A 15330-nucleotide genomic window follows, 5' to 3' on the forward strand; every position below is an offset into this window, starting at 1 on the left:
ACCACCTTCACATCCACATCTTTCTTCAAACATACCAAACTCTCCCACTCTCCTCTCATTTTCTCTCATTCTCTCTCTCAATCCAAGTTTGGTTTCAATAAGCTCAAATCATGGCGATAAAGAAGTCGAACAAAGTGGCAGCGTCTCAAGCAGCAACTATAAAGAAAATCTTGAAGAGATGCTCAAGTCTTGGAAAGAAGAATCAAGGCAGTTGCTATTTCAGTGACGTACCGAAAGGTCACTTCCCGGTGTACGTTGGTCAACAAAGGAGTCGTTACGTGGTCCCAATCGCATGGCTAGCTCATCCTGAGTTTCAGACACTCCTCCAACTAGCCGAGGAAGAGTTTGGGTTTGAGCACGACATGGGTCTCACTATCCCTTGTGATGAAGCCGTCTTTCAATCACTCATCTCGTTGTTCAGATAAAACTCAATCTCGAGAGAGATTGATTTTACTCTCAATGGGTAATCTTTCCAGATTATGGTCCCCTTTTAAGGACATGATAACATTGTCACACGCTAGGCTCCGAAGACTGAAACGTCAAACTTATTATCAAGAAGATCAAGAAACAAGGAATAAGAAATATATAATATATTTATGGGATTTAGGTTTTTATTTTTACGTAAGAAGACGGAAGCAAATGGTTGTCATGGCGTCAAGCATTGACTCAAGATTTGTGGGTATATTAATATATCTAACAGTAAATTAATTAACCACTCTCTTGGAATTTTTTTTCTTTCCTATTATATATTCTTGGTCTTGTTGTCTATTCTATTTTGAATATTTTGTATATTAGTTTGGGTGGGCGACTTTTCCCTTAAGTCAATGTGCATTGTTGACCGTTGGTTTTTAAGAGGAATAGCTAGTGTACTTGTATTAATGTTAAATCAATAAATTTTTATTTTCTTGTTTTTAATATACTTATTAATACTTATTAATTTTCTACTCGTCATATTAAATTTGAACTTTAGAGTACAAAAGAATGATATGATCAAAATCATATTATATTAACAAAATAAATGTTTTGACTGCTAGCTAGGTTTTGTATGCAGGGGCGGATGTAGGTTAACGGGTACGGGGGCACTTGCCCCCTACTCTTTTTTTTTTGAAAAAATTATGCTTATATGTTTAAATTGTTGTTACATCAGTGAATAAACATATAAAGTGTTCTCAGTTCATAACATTTCTTTTAGTTTTTAATAGAGGTTAGCGTATGGGTACGGTTCAGATCTATTCGTATTTTAAGTTTTTGAGATAAAAAATTATGACTTTATTTTTGTATTTCTAAATTTTGGTTTGGATTCGGTTCTGATCTTTACGGATTCAGTTCGGGTTCGATTCGGATCTTTACAGATTCAGTTCGGGTTAGGGTTCAGATAATCTATTTAATTATTTTAAAATTTAAAAGTTCTTTATATACTTTAAATTTTTCAAAATATATAAATAAAATAATATATTACTTATAAATTTGAGCAACATATGTCCAAATACATAAACGTAACATATAAATTAGTTTGGTTGAATATTTGGATAGATAATCAATATTTTAAGTATTTTTAGTGTTTGAGTATATTTTAACTATTAAGAACATTTAATTTTTGATTATTTATATATATTTTCAAGTATTTTGGATAATTTAAAATTATCTTATATATTTTGGATGATTTTAATATACATTAAATCTAAAAATAATTAATATATTTAGATATATAAATCTCTTTCAGATACATTAGGGTAACCAAAATATTTCAGCTCGGCTCAGATTCGGTTCGTGTCGGATTCGACTTTGGTTATCTAAATACCAAAAATTTTGAATTTGTTGGATATTTAATCAATTTCGATTCGGATGTGATATTACTCTTTTAGATCAGATTTGGCTCAGTTCTTCGAATTCTAATTTGTTTGTCCGACCTTAGGTTTTGGTATTGTGCCCCCATCTAAAAAAATTTCTAGATCCTCCACTGTTTGTATGTATATGCAAACATAATCATTTTCTTACTAATTACATACCACTGCGGTGAAAATATCAAAACAAACACACATAAAAACAAGAAAACACATGTTTGCAAACTATTCATCCTTTTCAGATCGATGATATCCTCTCAGGCAAAGTTTTTCACGGTCTATCAACCATAATTGGCCAAACATGAACGATTTACCAGTTTTGGTTCCAGTCTTGTTTCTACTACATCTGGAGATAACGTAGTGATCGGTTCCACGACTAAGGAGACTCAATATTTTTCTATAAATGTGCTATCATTTATTTCCATAGTTTATTATAATAATTTTTTTGGACAATGTTTTTTGCATTCATCATAAATGTTTATTCAATATTGTTTGTTTAAGTTAATTAGTTTATTCCAGTTATATTATTGAAACAAGTAGACAATGTGTGTATATGAAAATGGATTTGGAGAGATGAGTTGTTGTTTGAAAGGCCGAACATGTAAGCCACAATGTCTCGCCTATCTTGACTCTTATCCTCCTCTTTTTTTTTCCCTCCTATCTTGACTCTTATCCTCCTCTTCTTTATTCTTGGTTTATTTATATTCTGTGTATACATATGGATTTTGCGATTTAATCCAATAAGCACACACAGTTATCATATATTCTGGTTTTAATATGACTACCAAACGACACAAAGAAATTCCAATATTATATTCAGAAAAACAGAAAACCAAATTAGAAGATATAAAAATGTATTTGTCGGTACAAACTCAGGCTTGCCCATACTCTCAGCTTGCTTTTGAGTTTATACCTGTCTGCTTGACATTGATAAGCATTATCTGTTCTGTTTTCTGTCCGTTTCCAAACTTTTGTTTCATAATTTTATTTTAAAAACTTGCATTATTGTTTTTTTTGCTGCATGGACCTCACGTTACTACTTGCATTTTGTCTGAAAAATATTTTAAGTAGAAAATTAATATAAACCAATGCTAGCTCCCCTTAGAAAAGCTTAATTTATTCTCTGCTATGGAATCATTTCATTGATTTTCACATTCAAATTTTCAAATATCATACATAGGAACATCATTTCAATACATCTTCATTGACAGAACCGAATGTAGCTTTACCATTTAATGAATTTCCACCTAAATACATTTATTGTTGTTGACAAATTTGAAAAAAAAAAAAGAAGAAGCAAATTCAAATTTATCAGAGAATTTTTTTTTTTTCAGCTGTGCTATCTTTATTTATGAACTGATAGTTATTTAGAAAAGACAAATAAATCAATAATTTGTTGCGTTCGGTTAGATTTTTACGAAGTTCTAATCTAGCCACAGTTATGGTCCGGTTTAATTCATTTTTTTGCAGTAAACTCAGAGTTTCAATTGTTCTGGAATCTTGTTGTTGTGAAGAGCAAGTATTAAGACAAGGACTGATCTCAACTAAACTGTTCTCTTCTCACACACTCAAAAACGCATTATAAAACATATACACATATCAAGAAGGAAGATGAAGATCAAAACGAACAAGCAGATAAATGAGTATGTTTATCTCCTAGCTTTCTTAACGTCCACTGTTCTTCGATTTGGATGAGAAGAAACGTCCTAACCCGCGCGTATGCTTCTCACCATCTTCTCTAGAAGATGAAGAAACCGAGCTAGACTTGATAATCGCATGGACTGTTGGATTCACCGTGTGTCTAAAAGAATGAGATGGCTGAATGTTATGATCATCATGAGGAACATCATCTTCTGCTTCTGAGGTTTTGTAGTGTTGAAGCTTCTTCTCAGGAGATTGAGATTTGGGAACGTGGTTGCTCTGAGGTTGCAAGGATTGCAATTGTTGGCTGAGTAAGTGAATCGTTTCTTGGCAAGCTGCAAGCTTCTCGGTTGCTGATGCTATGTCTTTCTCCTGCCAACAAGAAAGTTTCATTCCTAATGCATCTATCTAATAAATAATTTATTTATTTTAAATACTATTAGGTTGGAGTTATTTTATAGTTTCAATGTAATTTATTTAATTTAATACTAACTACAAAAAGCATCTATCTAATAAATAATTTATTTATTTTAAATACTATTAGTTAAATAATTAATAAGAATATATATATATATACATTTTTATCATTTTTAAAAACTGTGTGAAAAGTGTTGAAAATTAACAATGTTTGTGGTAGATAATGTACCTGATTAGGTTGGAGTTTGGATGCTGAACACTCTCTGCAAGTCTCATTCCTTCAGGTATAAAGTCATGATTAGCAAAACAAACTATGCATAAGTACATGAAGATTTGAACAAACTCTTAAGTCTCATACATACCTTTGCATATTTTCTTGAAGGTCTTTGCATTTAGCTAGAGTCTCCTCATGTCCACGCCTTTCTGTGGAGAACGCCGTTTCAAGTCTCTCTGTCTCTTCTTCCAATATTTTCACTTTAGCTTCTAAATCTTTGGCATGGAGTTCCAGCGTCTTGTATGACTCGGTCACGCATTTGAGCTGAGTTTCTGCCAAGCTTTGCAGGTCTCTCTGCGAGTTCATCTCTGCTATGACCTGCTCTTTCTCTTCCAACTCCAACTTTGTACTTTCAAGATTCTGCAAGCATCTTGATAATTCGAGTTCAATGTTTTCTTTCTCCAACTTTAGCTCTTTCAACGAGCTCTTAGATGTTGAATCATCCTTAGCAAATGTGTCCCCTGGTGGATAAGATTCTGAATCTCCAACCTCTTTATCTACCAATGTAGCCTTGTTGTTGCTGTCTTGAGATGACAAAACATGCTTCTCCATAGTTTCATTAGCAACTTCAAACAGAGGACTTGAGAGCTGTTTGGTCCATGATCCTTGGATCAAAACTCTCGTGGCTTCGACTATTTTCTCAACGCTAATAACGCCTTCTTGAGATTCGAACACTCTACTGATTCTTGAACGCAGCAGCTGATCAAGCGCTGTATAATCATCCTGCTCACTGTACCTACTGCAGGCGCTGTTGCAAGACTTTGAAGCTGAGTTAGGATCACTGGCTGCTGCTAACTTCTCAATCTCCAGGAAGTCATCCATCAGCTCAAGTCTATTATTAGACAACACCCTAGGCTTTGAGGAGCCGCCATCGACGTTTGCTGCTTTCCTCGCTTTATGAGAATCACCACCACCACACTCAGAGGAGCTTCCTTCTTCATCAAATCCATCTTCTGACACCGAGGTGACACTAGGCTGATACTGATTACTACTCTGCATCTGTCCTTCAAGAGCCTTAAGCTTTCCAAGAGTCTTGGCGCACACGTTTCTCGAAACACTCAGCTCGTTGCTACGAGAAGCGAGCTGTTCTTTGAGCGTCTGAATCTCCTCCTCCATCTCCACTGCGCGTCTTCTGCACTCTTCCCACTTAGGGTCTGCTGCGAGTTCATGTCCTAAGCATTCGACTTCTTGCTTCATCTGAGCCATGGCACCAGGACCAGGGAGCTTCTTCCTCAGAAGCCCTCTCAGCCTCTGACACTCTCCTTCGAGCTTTGCAATCTTCTTCACTCCTTCGAGATGCTGTCTGTTCGCGTTCTCCGCTGACTTCAAGCTCATGTTCTTCTCCTCGTTGCGGATCTCTACTTCTTTTGAAGCCACGTGGACATCGTACTTGAGCGAGCTGATCTCCTTCTCAGCTAACTGAAGACTAGTCTTTAACCTTTCAACCTCGGCTTCGGCTTTAGACCTTTCCTCCCTGATCCTTACTACCATCTCTGACCGTTCTTGCAACGATCTTGTGAGTGATGCGTTGTCGGAAGCTGCTCGGTGTAGTCCTTGGTTTAACTCGTCGATCTTTCCTTCGAGCTCGGCTTTGATCTTGTCCCAGTGAAGGGTTTTGGCAAGAACCACGGCTTGAAGCTTCTGCTCGCTCTCATCTTTCACAGTCCTTATCTGTCTCGTGCACTCTTTCAGCGCATCGTCCAGATGCGATGCTCGATCCTCTGCAGTGAGCTTTAAGAGTGTAACAGATTCAAGTTGACGTTTGAGTGCCAAAGCCTCTGCATCAGCCTTCTCCCAACCTAAAGAAGTAAAGACTTTAATCATTTCAAAAGACAGCCCACACTTTAAATTACAAAACAGTAAAAATATTTAAGATTATAACATTTCAGGACTTTATTATCTTTCATGCTCTCATGGCGTTATCATTGTAATATAATGAAACAAGAGATACATGTGATTTATTGAGGTTTTTTCATACCTGAAACAGCTTCTTCGGCGACTTTGGCATGCTGAAGAATCAAACATTCTTTAGTGTTTAGCTCTGATTGTGCAGCGGTGAGTTTTTCATGAAGATCCTTAACTTGACTCTCATATGCTTTGACTTGATCCTCCATTCTACTCAGATGCGTGTATGAATCCATAGTTATCTGAACATAATTTGTATTCTTACACTTCTCCTGACACAACACAAACAACACAAAAAACACTTCAATAAAGATCTATAACTCTCTTCAAAACTGACACTTTAGTACTAAAACCATTGCTTGATATATATAATAAAGAACAGAGCTCTAAGCTAACCTGACTCTCGAGGGATGCTAGGTAGGACAAAGAAGAGACATTAGTTGACTCGTTTCCAACCACTGGTTTCTCGGTCGTGGCTTTGTCTGAAGACTTTTTCTTCCATGGCCAACTTCTACCGTCCATTTTCTTACTGCTCCTTTCTCAAGATCACACTCTGCCTATTCGTTTGAAAAAGAAAGCAAGAAGAAATATAAGCTTAATAAATAACTTATTTTGTTCCGACATGGAAACAGTTTTGAAATTTGAACTAACATCCAAAAAAGGAAATTAAAAATCTTAAAATGATTCTGTAAATGCTGCTTTCAAATAATAATATCACAACCAACAACAAAGAACATATCCCGCAATATTTATGCCTACAAGGTCTATAATATAACTCAACAGTGACAGTTTTGTACTGGGAGGGGCGTCTATCCGTTCCTTCCCCTTGGGGATTAGTCTGGGCCTTCTGGGCTTGGGATACCCCCAGGTTAAACAAAAAAAAAAAAAAAAAAAACAGTGACAGTTTTGTTTTCTTGTTTTTTTTTTCCTACAATGAATGACAATAAATGATTTATTTCCGAATATAGACCATACTCACCCATCTGTTTTTTTTTCAGTTTCAAATAAAAATAATAATGAGAGAGAGAAGCAAATTTCAAAATTTTACCCTAGGAATCACGTAATCTCGATCATCGTCTGTTATATAACTTATGAGAATACAAAAAAACAGTTGGGAATCAAAACAAGACCAGACTTCATGACTCAGGGTGGCTAAAGCTCATGAAAGCACCAGTTTTATGCGGCCAATATTTTTTATTATATAGTTTGATGACATTCAAAATATTAGTATAGGCATACAAACTGTTTATGTTGCAAGCAGCTAAATTGTTTATAGTAATATAGTTTGATGACATTCAAAATATTACTATAGGCATACACTAATTGGCTTTAGCTAGAAAAAAAAGCTTACCGAGACAACAGTTGATTCCACACGAAAACGTTTCAGAGCTGGGGAAGACCAAAGAACATTCGTCAAAGCTACAAAGAGACAGAAGAAAGAAAGGAAGAAGAAAGAAAGTGGGAGGAGCGTAGTTGTGCCAGAGAAGATGGAGCGGGTGGATGATGATTGATTTATGCTGTCGCTTTTTTTTCAACTTTGACGCTCCACAAACAGACAACTCCTCAATTTCAAAAGTTTCCTCTTTATTTTAATCTTTTTAATCCTAACTAATAGAATGGAATACGAGGAGACACTTATCCAATGCATGCGGGTTCATTGAAAAACTCATGGGTTTTACTACTACTCCTTGAAACTTGCTGGATTTGACTGATCCAAGGATTCAAATTCTTCGCTTTTCCCGGTATTTATCATGGGCTTTAGCTAGGCCCAGTATACGCGGGTGCATAGAAAAACTCGTGGTTTACTAATCCACATCAAGTCTTCTATTTTCACGGTATTTAAAGTATGATGGGTTTTAACTGGGCTTAGGCCCATTTGAAATAGATCCACATCAACCCACTAGGGTTTTGAGAGACTGTGATATAAAAATGCTGTAGCCTTACTTCATTTCACTCGCCGTAAACTCAAGAAGACGAAGGAAGATCATCATCCTCATCATCCATGGGTCGTGTCATCAGAGCTCAACGTAAGGGAGCAGGCTCCGTCTTCAAGTCCCACACTCACCACCGCAAGGGCCCCGCCAAGTTCAGGAGCCTCGATTTCGGCGAGAGAAATGGTTACCTCAAGGGTGTCGTCACGGAGATCATCCACGATCCGGGTCGCGGTGCTCCGTTAGCCCGCGTCGCGTTCCGTCATCCTTTCCGTTACAAGAAGCAGAAGGAGCTCTTCGTCGCCGCCGAAGGTATGTACACCGGACAGTTCTTGTACTGCGGTAAGAAGGCGACCCTCGTCGTCGGAAATGTTCTGCCTCTCAGATCTATCCCCGAGGGAGCTGTTGTCTGCAACGTCGAGCACCATGTCGGTGATCGTGGTGTCCTCGCTAGAGCTTCTGGAGATTACGCTATCGTTATTTCACACAACCCTGACAACGACACGACAAGGTTCGGTTTTGGATTTGTTGAAATGTTATGTCTTTTTTTGTGGCTGTAATGAATTGTTGGCTCCTATTGGATTTGATGATGAATTAAAATGTCTAGACCGGTTTTACTAAACCGATTATAATTAAACTGGTTATGTATCATACCGTAGGTTAAATGGTTGCTGCAAATCTTCATAATTCAATGGTTTACTGGAAGTGATTATAGAAATGACTGCTAGAGTTCTGTGTTGTGTTTTTTAGAAATGATAGATTCTTACAGTTATATGTTGTGTTTTGGCAGGGTTAAGTTGCCATCTGGATCGAAGAAGATTGTCCCAAGTGGATGCAGGGCCATGATTGGTCAAGTTGCCGGTGGTGGAAGAACTGAGAAGCCGATGCTCAAGGCGGGTAACGCGTACCACAAGTACCGTGTGAAGAGGAACTGCTGGCCTAAGGTTCGTGGTGTGGCTATGAACCCTGTTGAGCATCCTCACGGAGGAGGTAACCATCAACATATCGGTCACGCCAGTACCGTTCGTCGTGATGCACCACCCGGGCAAAAGGTTGGTCTTATTGCTGCAAGGAGGACTGGTCGTCTCAGAGGTCAAGCTGCTGCTCTTGCCTCCAAGCAAGAATAAGGAGGGGAAGCTTCATGATGATGAAACTGTTTACTTTTGTTGGATTTTTGCTCAGACCTTGTTTTGAATCCTTTAGATTTTCTTTAATCTTCTTCGAGACCTTTGTCTTCAGGATCAGACATCCACATTATCATTTTAAATTTCGGTCAGTTTTGATTTCTTTGGTGTTAGATTATCATCTATAAGGATCTAATAATAGATACCATTCACTTATATAAAGAACATCCTAAGTTGATTGGTAGCTAACCAAACTTGCGTAGAACATTTCTGCAATTGAAAGTCACGGTAGGCTGAGATCGCAGTTCTGCAAGATTGAAAAGCTCTTCGAAGCTTACCGGAATCTCACAGAAAGGAAAGAGGAACTACGGTTTTTTAAGTACTCACCTTGCATGGATTCTTCTGTATTCTTCTGTATTTGGTTGGACCTCATTACACGGTCTATTGAATTCGTGCTTAAGTGAACACCTGAAATAAGTAGTATGTACTATACATGCAGTGATCATCAGAGAGAAAGCAAGTAACAGAACTTAATAATCTGATGCGTGGCATTGATCTGGTTCTTTCTTAGTGGCAACTTTCTTGCTGATAAGTGATAGCCAACAAAACCAGCCCATAAGACCCTTCCTGATGAGCTTAACTGGGACATGCTAGCGTCGATCTTGAACATCATCTGCCATATAGACTAGCAATAGGCTATGGCCTGTTTAAAGCAGAAGCAGGCCTCAAAGGAAAATGTATTTTGCTAAAACAAGTGAGTTAAGCGTTTACAATGAGGAAGCGAAGATAGTCAATCGAATATAGGGTAACTGTAAAAGGCAAGGGCGGTTGCGTAATGCATTTTATTATATCGAGCGATAAAGCTAGTAAGATTTGGAAAACATAAAACCAATTGAAACAAAGCTTCAGTCTTATTCTCTTGATTCTTAGTTTGTTCAAAATTCAACAATTTTGTGATATATTTGGTAGCTACAGTTGATTTACTCTATGTATATACGAAACATACAGTTCATATATCTGTGTATCTATGTTACAAATGAACACCATAAGAAACACGAAACCAAGGGTACATTTTGATTATGATTTTGCTCGATCAGTAAACTTACAGTTATATGGATCTTTTAGATTGGAGCATTGAGCGTACATTGTCCAGCCCGTGTAAAAAGGCAGTTGGGACTTCTTCAGCATAAAGCTCGGCAAAGGGGATTCGATCGAGAAAACTAGGACTCCATGCTTCGGATCTTATCACTTTCCCTTTTTGTTTAAATAGATGTGATGGCTCCACTGGCATAGCAACAAGACTTGCCTTTATCTCTTCTCCTGCGAATCATACAGAGAATGAATGGTACTTCTTTCGATTGACTAAACAGTTGTTTTTTACTCTCTTTTTTTTACCTTTTGTCATGAAACCTGCTGTCCCAACTGTTTTATTCACTTCCTCAGATTCCCAACCGGACCAAGAACCGGTGTCTGTAACATGTTCTTCAACTCCAACCACATCGCCTGAATGCTTTGATCTTTTATGATCTATCTTCTCTAGAACATCACAGTCAATTTTTTCAAACATGTTTGCTTCATTAGCCCTAACAAGGAGAAAGACCATTGCACAAAGGCATAAAACGAGAGGTATCAGTGACTAAAAGGAAACAACTAACCTGAGACATCCAAACATTAAAAAATGGGACCACAACATACCATTTGCTTGAATTCACTCTGCCTATATTCGCCAAGTCGGCCAAAGCTTGCGCCCATTTCTGTCTCTCATCCTCTGATTTGCCGATGCAAGTAGTTTGAAAAGCCCTTCCAAAGTCTCCACTCTGAAGCCTGACATCAGAAGGAGCCACATTGTAGAATATCGCCACTACTTTTTGAGCCAACTCTTTATTGCAGTTCATAATCTCGACCAGCTCATCCAAGCACCTACTGGAAGAGGCGTAGTTCTCTGAGAGCAAGACGATCGAACCTTTCGATTCTCTTATTGCTTGTACAAGCTCTGGTGTGACCGACTTGCATCTGTGGGGTGTACTCATTAGTTTACCCTTGAATTGTGCAAGAAGGTTGCTGAGTTTGTTATTACTGACATCTTCCCCGCTGAAACTTATAAAGACGTCGTATTTCCAAGCAGGTAACGCGGAGTCCTTTACTAACTCTTTGTCCAACATGGGTTGTCTAAGGACGATCTCCCTACTTATTTTCTGAAGTAAGCCTAGAACTTGCTTCCGCATTATGATACCAAATGGAGATATATGTATGAGAGAGTTATCGGCTAAGAACTTGAGCCTAGAACTAATCTCCAAGCCAGTCCTAGCGATTAGCGGTGTCAGGAAATCAGCTTTCTCGTCATTGAACAGACATGCAATGTAAAGAAACAAAGTTCTATCTTTCTTGTCCAAGACATCAAAGATGACTCTCAACTCTTCTTCAACCTTTGTATCAAAACTCTCTTGACGGTAACCCGAGGACGGAAACGGTTGAGTCATGTTCGAACTTACATCTCCATTTGCAGCAGTAATCACATGGACTCCACATTTCTTCACTGTGCAACTCTCATCTAGAGGCTTCTTCTGCTTATTCACAGTAAAGAATTCAAATACGACAAGATCAGCTAATATACTGGGATCATTTTCTTCACAGGTGCTCCCATGCATATTTAGATCACAGAAGACAAACATGTGATCTTTGGGACCACCTTCCTCTGGATTCCAACAGTGAAAGCTTTTTTCCTGCCTATGAGAAATGAATTCCTTGTCTTTCCATCTGCAAACACAAGTGATTACAAAACCAGTAGCCTCCTGGTAATCCTCCAGAAATGAAAGTTCCACTAAGACAGCAAAACCGAGCGTTGTTCTCCAAGAAGAACCTAGTTGTATCATCACAGAAGACCCTGGTTGCATATCACAGGTGAACTTTTTACTTACAGCCGAAGGCACAGTGAAGCTGAAAGCCAGAGATTCCTTGAGTTCCTGTAGCCGCAAGCCAAAATAAATTAGATACAAAAACGTGTACGAGAAAAAGATAAAAGAAAAAGAGAGAGAGAAGTACCGGCTGATACTCTCTGGCGATGCGTTCTACATTAGCCAGAGCGTTAACTATAAATTCGCTGACCGCTTGTGCAGAAAGCGCAAAGCAATTACTGAATCTGTAATACCTAGGAAGTCTCTCGAAATCAAAAGGAATTGATATAAGAGACATACAACCATGTGCATTCAAGACTTCTATACTCCAGGGAAGGGGTGGTAGTTTTGTGACAGCAGTGCCAACAAGATATAACTCTTTTAAGTTCCGTGGGAATCCTTGTATACTCTTGAGCTCCGAGCATCCAGACAGATCAAGAACTTCAAGAGAGACTAAATGAAACATGTGAGGCAAGCTTTGCAAATGAAAACAATCTTTCATATTCAGCAAAACAAGTTTTTCAAGATGCTGATTTGATGAGACGGCTTGGGCCAGGCTTGTTAATTTCTCAAGGTTCAGGTCATCTTCTTGGGAAAGGGCCACAAGAGATATTGGTAATTCTCTTGTGCCAGTTCCCTGGAGATGAAGCTCCACAGTGTTAGGTGAAACCTCTGGGATACTTCTGATCTCTGTGCAGCCTGAAAGATTTACAACTCGGAGATGTCGTAGTTGACCAGTGGCTGGAAATCTCTGCAGTTTTGTACAGCCTTGGAGATCAATTAGCTCGATATTTTGAGCTTTACAAAGATCGTCAACCTCAGTCAGCTGCTGGGAATGACAAAGCTTACATGTCTTCAACATGCCGAGGTTCTGAACAGAAAAGTAAGTTGGAAAAGGAATTAGTATAAACTTGGAATAATAAATAAGAGATAAGAGTTTACCTACCTTGGTTCCTCCCCAAAGTTTCTGAAGATGACTGTAAGACATATTGAGTTCAACAAGGTGGCATGGGTCAAATTCTTGTGGCAAAGACTCTAAAGGATAGTTCTCCCAGTGGAGAAGTCTTAGCTCATATGGCAGAGACTCAAGTCCTCTTGGAAGGCCGAGTCCATATTGGTTTTCATGACTGGAACAGTAAATCTTCAGGAATCTAAGGTTAAGCATATTATCAAAAGCAGTGGGCTTCACATCAAAGACTAAATTTGATGTGTCTAGAAATATGCCCTCGATGTCTTCAGTGCCCTGAAATATAAGGTAAGCGGAAATAAAAAAATCATGAAGTTCGTTTCTCTCCAGAAGCAATCAAGTTTCATCTGAAAAATTCATAATAAATCATACCAAAGGACGTTTGCAGGTTTCTCTGAGATATCCATTTGCTTCAAGTTTGTCGTCTTCAAGTAGAAACTTGATTGTCCAAGGTTCCCACAGTCTCCGACGGCGCTCTATCTGCACTGATTCCCCGTTGATTATTTCTCTGCCAAAGTCTTGGATTATTCTATGCATTAACACTCTGTTTTCTGAAATAGTCACCAGACACTTCTCCACAAGAACATCAATCCCAACATGTGGAAAGAAGCCACATCCGCCAAGCAGTTGCATCACATAGTCAACATCTTCTCCCATGAAGAAACAAGCAATTTCCAAAAAAATGTTCTTCTCATTGTCGTCAAGTGTTTTGTAGCTGCTGCTGAATAAATCATGAATCTTATATGGAGTACGTAGCTTGAGTTTCAGGAATGTCGTCTCCATTTCTGACAGTTTCTTTCCCTTAAGCTCTCTGCCGTAAGAGGTTAGAGCAAATGGATTTCCGCTAGCGTAGTCAATCACTTCCATCAATAGTTCCAGGCGTTTTTGATCTCTTATGTCATTACCAAATGCACACTGAGATAGTAGCTGCAAAGCCTCATTCTCGCTTAAGCTCTGAACCTCATAAACGTGATTTATCTGACAATGTCGGAACACTCGTTTATCTCTGGAGGTTATGATGATTAGGCTCCCCGGACCAAACCAATGAAACCCTCTAAGGAAAGACTCGGCAACTAAAGGATTTTTCACATCATCAAGAACAACAAGAGTCCTCTTCTTCCTTAATTTCTCCCCTGGGAGTATAGGTCTTGTAATGCTACTGCATACACGAGGCAGTTCCTCGAGGATTTTCCCAAAATGTTCCTTCAACAAACGGTGAAGTCCCTTCTCACTGAACGCTTTGTCAAAGTGTTTGATGAAACAAGAAGCTTCATAACCTCCAGAGATGTCGTCGAAAACTGCTCTAGCAAGTGTCGTCTTGCCTATGCCAGGCATACCCCAAATCCCAATGCGGCGTATACCCCATGGTTGCTTGCAAAGCAACTGTTCAATCTCCAGCAGCCTCGAGTTGATTCCAACCTCTTCCGTGGGAAAGAGCTTTTCATACACATCTTTGACAATCTCTTCCACGACTTGGCACTCATTAGATTCCTCACTGTTTACATTGATTAGTATAAAAATCATAAGAATTAATTATTACTAAAATCAAATAGAGATTCCGATGTATGTGTAAAGTAAGTATCAGTGTTCTAGAAATCAGAGGCCTCCCTTAAAACATCGGTTTAGGCGTCGGTCTAATCAATAATATCATATAAAGCTCTTAACTACTTATTAGCTATATCTTGAACATTATGATTACCTACACTGGTGACTTGGTAAATCTCTCAGTTCTTTGAGAGCGCTGCTACATTCTCTTATCCGATCAGCTGAGTGCTCCGGCATGGCAACATCTGATGGACTAACGCCGTAGAAAACTGGAACCACCACCTGGCCGGTTTTCCTCCGGCGCTGAAGAACCGTCACGAGCTTGTCCAGGCATGAGGTGGAGGACAAGTAGCTCTCGGAGAAAACCACCACAGAAGCGCTCGCTCCCTCCGTCGCATCCGGATTCCTATCGCTATTTACAAACGCAGCAATGCGTTTCCGGCGGAAATCCACGGAGAGGTGGCTGGCGAAGGTGTACTGTAACGTCTCTTCGCAGTAGATGTAGACGGCGCGTAATAGTAATCGATTAGGCACTGCTTCGAAATCACTTGATGGAGTTGAGAAATTGGGAGACGATTGAGGAGATGAAGCCACTGTTTCGTTTCGTCGATTGGATCTGAATCTTCTGTAAACCGGACGTAATAGCTTAACCAGAATCGTGACGAATCCTATAGTAGCAGCGCAAATCCCAAGGAGGGAAAAAGAAGAATCCATAAGAACGACGACGTTCCAAAAAGGAAGATCAAGCTTGCTTTTTACACTTTACAGAGAGAGATTTTGTGTGAAGG

General features: G+C 38.9%; 4 protein-coding genes across 5 annotated transcripts; 2 read left to right on the plus strand and 2 right to left on the minus strand.

Annotated features, from left to right (window-relative positions):
* On the plus strand, window positions 1–910 carry LOC108840564 (protein SMALL AUXIN UP-REGULATED RNA 9). Its single transcript, XM_018613402.2, has one exon. It carries the CDS (start codon window positions 111–113, stop codon window positions 423–425), a length of 315 nt encoding a protein of 104 aa, XP_018468904.1. The 5' UTR covers window positions 1–110; the 3' UTR covers window positions 426–910.
* A 2456-nt stretch (window positions 911–3366) lies between these two features.
* LOC108836349 (filament-like plant protein 5) lies at window positions 3367–7637 on the minus strand. Its single transcript, XM_057003912.1, has 6 exons — window positions 7433–7637; window positions 6478–6638; window positions 6155–6353; window positions 4265–5975; window positions 4132–4180; window positions 3367–3857 (listed from the first exon to the last, which is right to left on the minus strand). Exons 2-6 carry the CDS (start codon window positions 6601–6603, stop codon window positions 3510–3512), a joined length of 2433 nt encoding a protein of 810 aa, XP_056859892.1. The 5' UTR covers window positions 6604–6638; window positions 7433–7637; the 3' UTR covers window positions 3367–3509.
* A 386-nt stretch (window positions 7638–8023) lies between these two features.
* LOC108836348 (60S ribosomal protein L8-3-like) lies at window positions 8024–9298 on the plus strand. The gene is made up of 2 exons (XM_057003913.1): window positions 8024–8523; window positions 8803–9298. Exons 1-2 carry the CDS (start codon window positions 8084–8086, stop codon window positions 9137–9139), a joined length of 777 nt encoding a protein of 258 aa, XP_056859893.1. The 5' UTR covers window positions 8024–8083; the 3' UTR covers window positions 9140–9298.
* Window positions 9299–10106: 808 nt separating this feature from the next.
* Window positions 10107–15263, minus strand: LOC108836347 (disease resistance protein RRS1). Of its 2 annotated transcripts, none has more exons than XM_057003910.1 (7): window positions 14697–15263; window positions 13370–14492; window positions 12977–13273; window positions 12179–12901; window positions 10832–12099; window positions 10532–10719; window positions 10107–10456 (listed from the first exon to the last, which is right to left on the minus strand). In XM_057003910.1, the coding sequence occupies exons 1-7, from the start codon at window positions 15254–15256 to the stop codon at window positions 10245–10247; spliced, it is 4371 nt and encodes a 1456-aa protein (XP_056859890.1). In that variant the 5' UTR covers window positions 15257–15263; the 3' UTR covers window positions 10107–10244. The 2 variants fall into 2 exon arrangements, with proteins under 2 accessions (XP_056859890.1, XP_056859891.1); XM_057003911.1 differs by having other exon boundaries at window positions 14701–14838.
* Window positions 15264–15330: the final 67 nt, after the last annotated feature.

The sequence above is a fragment of the Raphanus sativus genome, chromosome 2 (assembly GCF_000801105.2).
Source record: "Raphanus sativus cultivar WK10039 chromosome 2, ASM80110v3, whole genome shotgun sequence".
Classification (NCBI taxonomy): Eukaryota; Viridiplantae; Streptophyta; class Magnoliopsida; order Brassicales; family Brassicaceae; genus Raphanus; species Raphanus sativus.

Coding starts and splice junctions, on each gene's coding strand:
- LOC108840564 (XM_018613402.2), top strand. CDS start 111: ATGGCGATAAAGAAGTCGAACAAAGTGGCAGCGTCTCAAGCAGCAACT.
- LOC108836349 (XM_057003912.1), bottom strand. CDS start 6,603: ATGGACGGTAGAAGTTGGCCATGGAAGAAAAAGTCTTCAGACAAAGCC. Junction 6,354..6,477: donor TAGCATCCCTCGAGAGTCAG/GTTAGCTTAGAG, acceptor GTGTTGTGTCAG/GAGAAGTGTAAGAATACAAA. Junction 3,858..4,131: donor CCAAACTCCAACCTAATCAG/GTACATTATCTA, acceptor TCTTGTTGGCAG/GAGAAAGACATAGCATCAGC.
- LOC108836348 (XM_057003913.1), top strand. CDS start 8,084: ATGGGTCGTGTCATCAGAGCTCAACGTAAGGGAGCAGGCTCCGTCTTC. Junction 8,524..8,802: donor CCTGACAACGACACGACAAG/GTTCGGTTTTGG, acceptor GTGTTTTGGCAG/GGTTAAGTTGCCATCTGGAT.
- LOC108836347 (XM_057003910.1), bottom strand. CDS start 15,256: ATGGATTCTTCTTTTTCCCTCCTTGGGATTTGCGCTGCTACTATAGGA. Junction 13,274..13,369: donor AAACCTGCAAACGTCCTTTG/GTATGATTTATT, acceptor CTTATATTTCAG/GGCACTGAAGACATCGAGGG. Junction 10,720..10,831: donor AGAGTGAATTCAAGCAAATG/GTATGTTGTGGT, acceptor TCTCCTTGTTAG/GGCTAATGAAGCAAACATGT.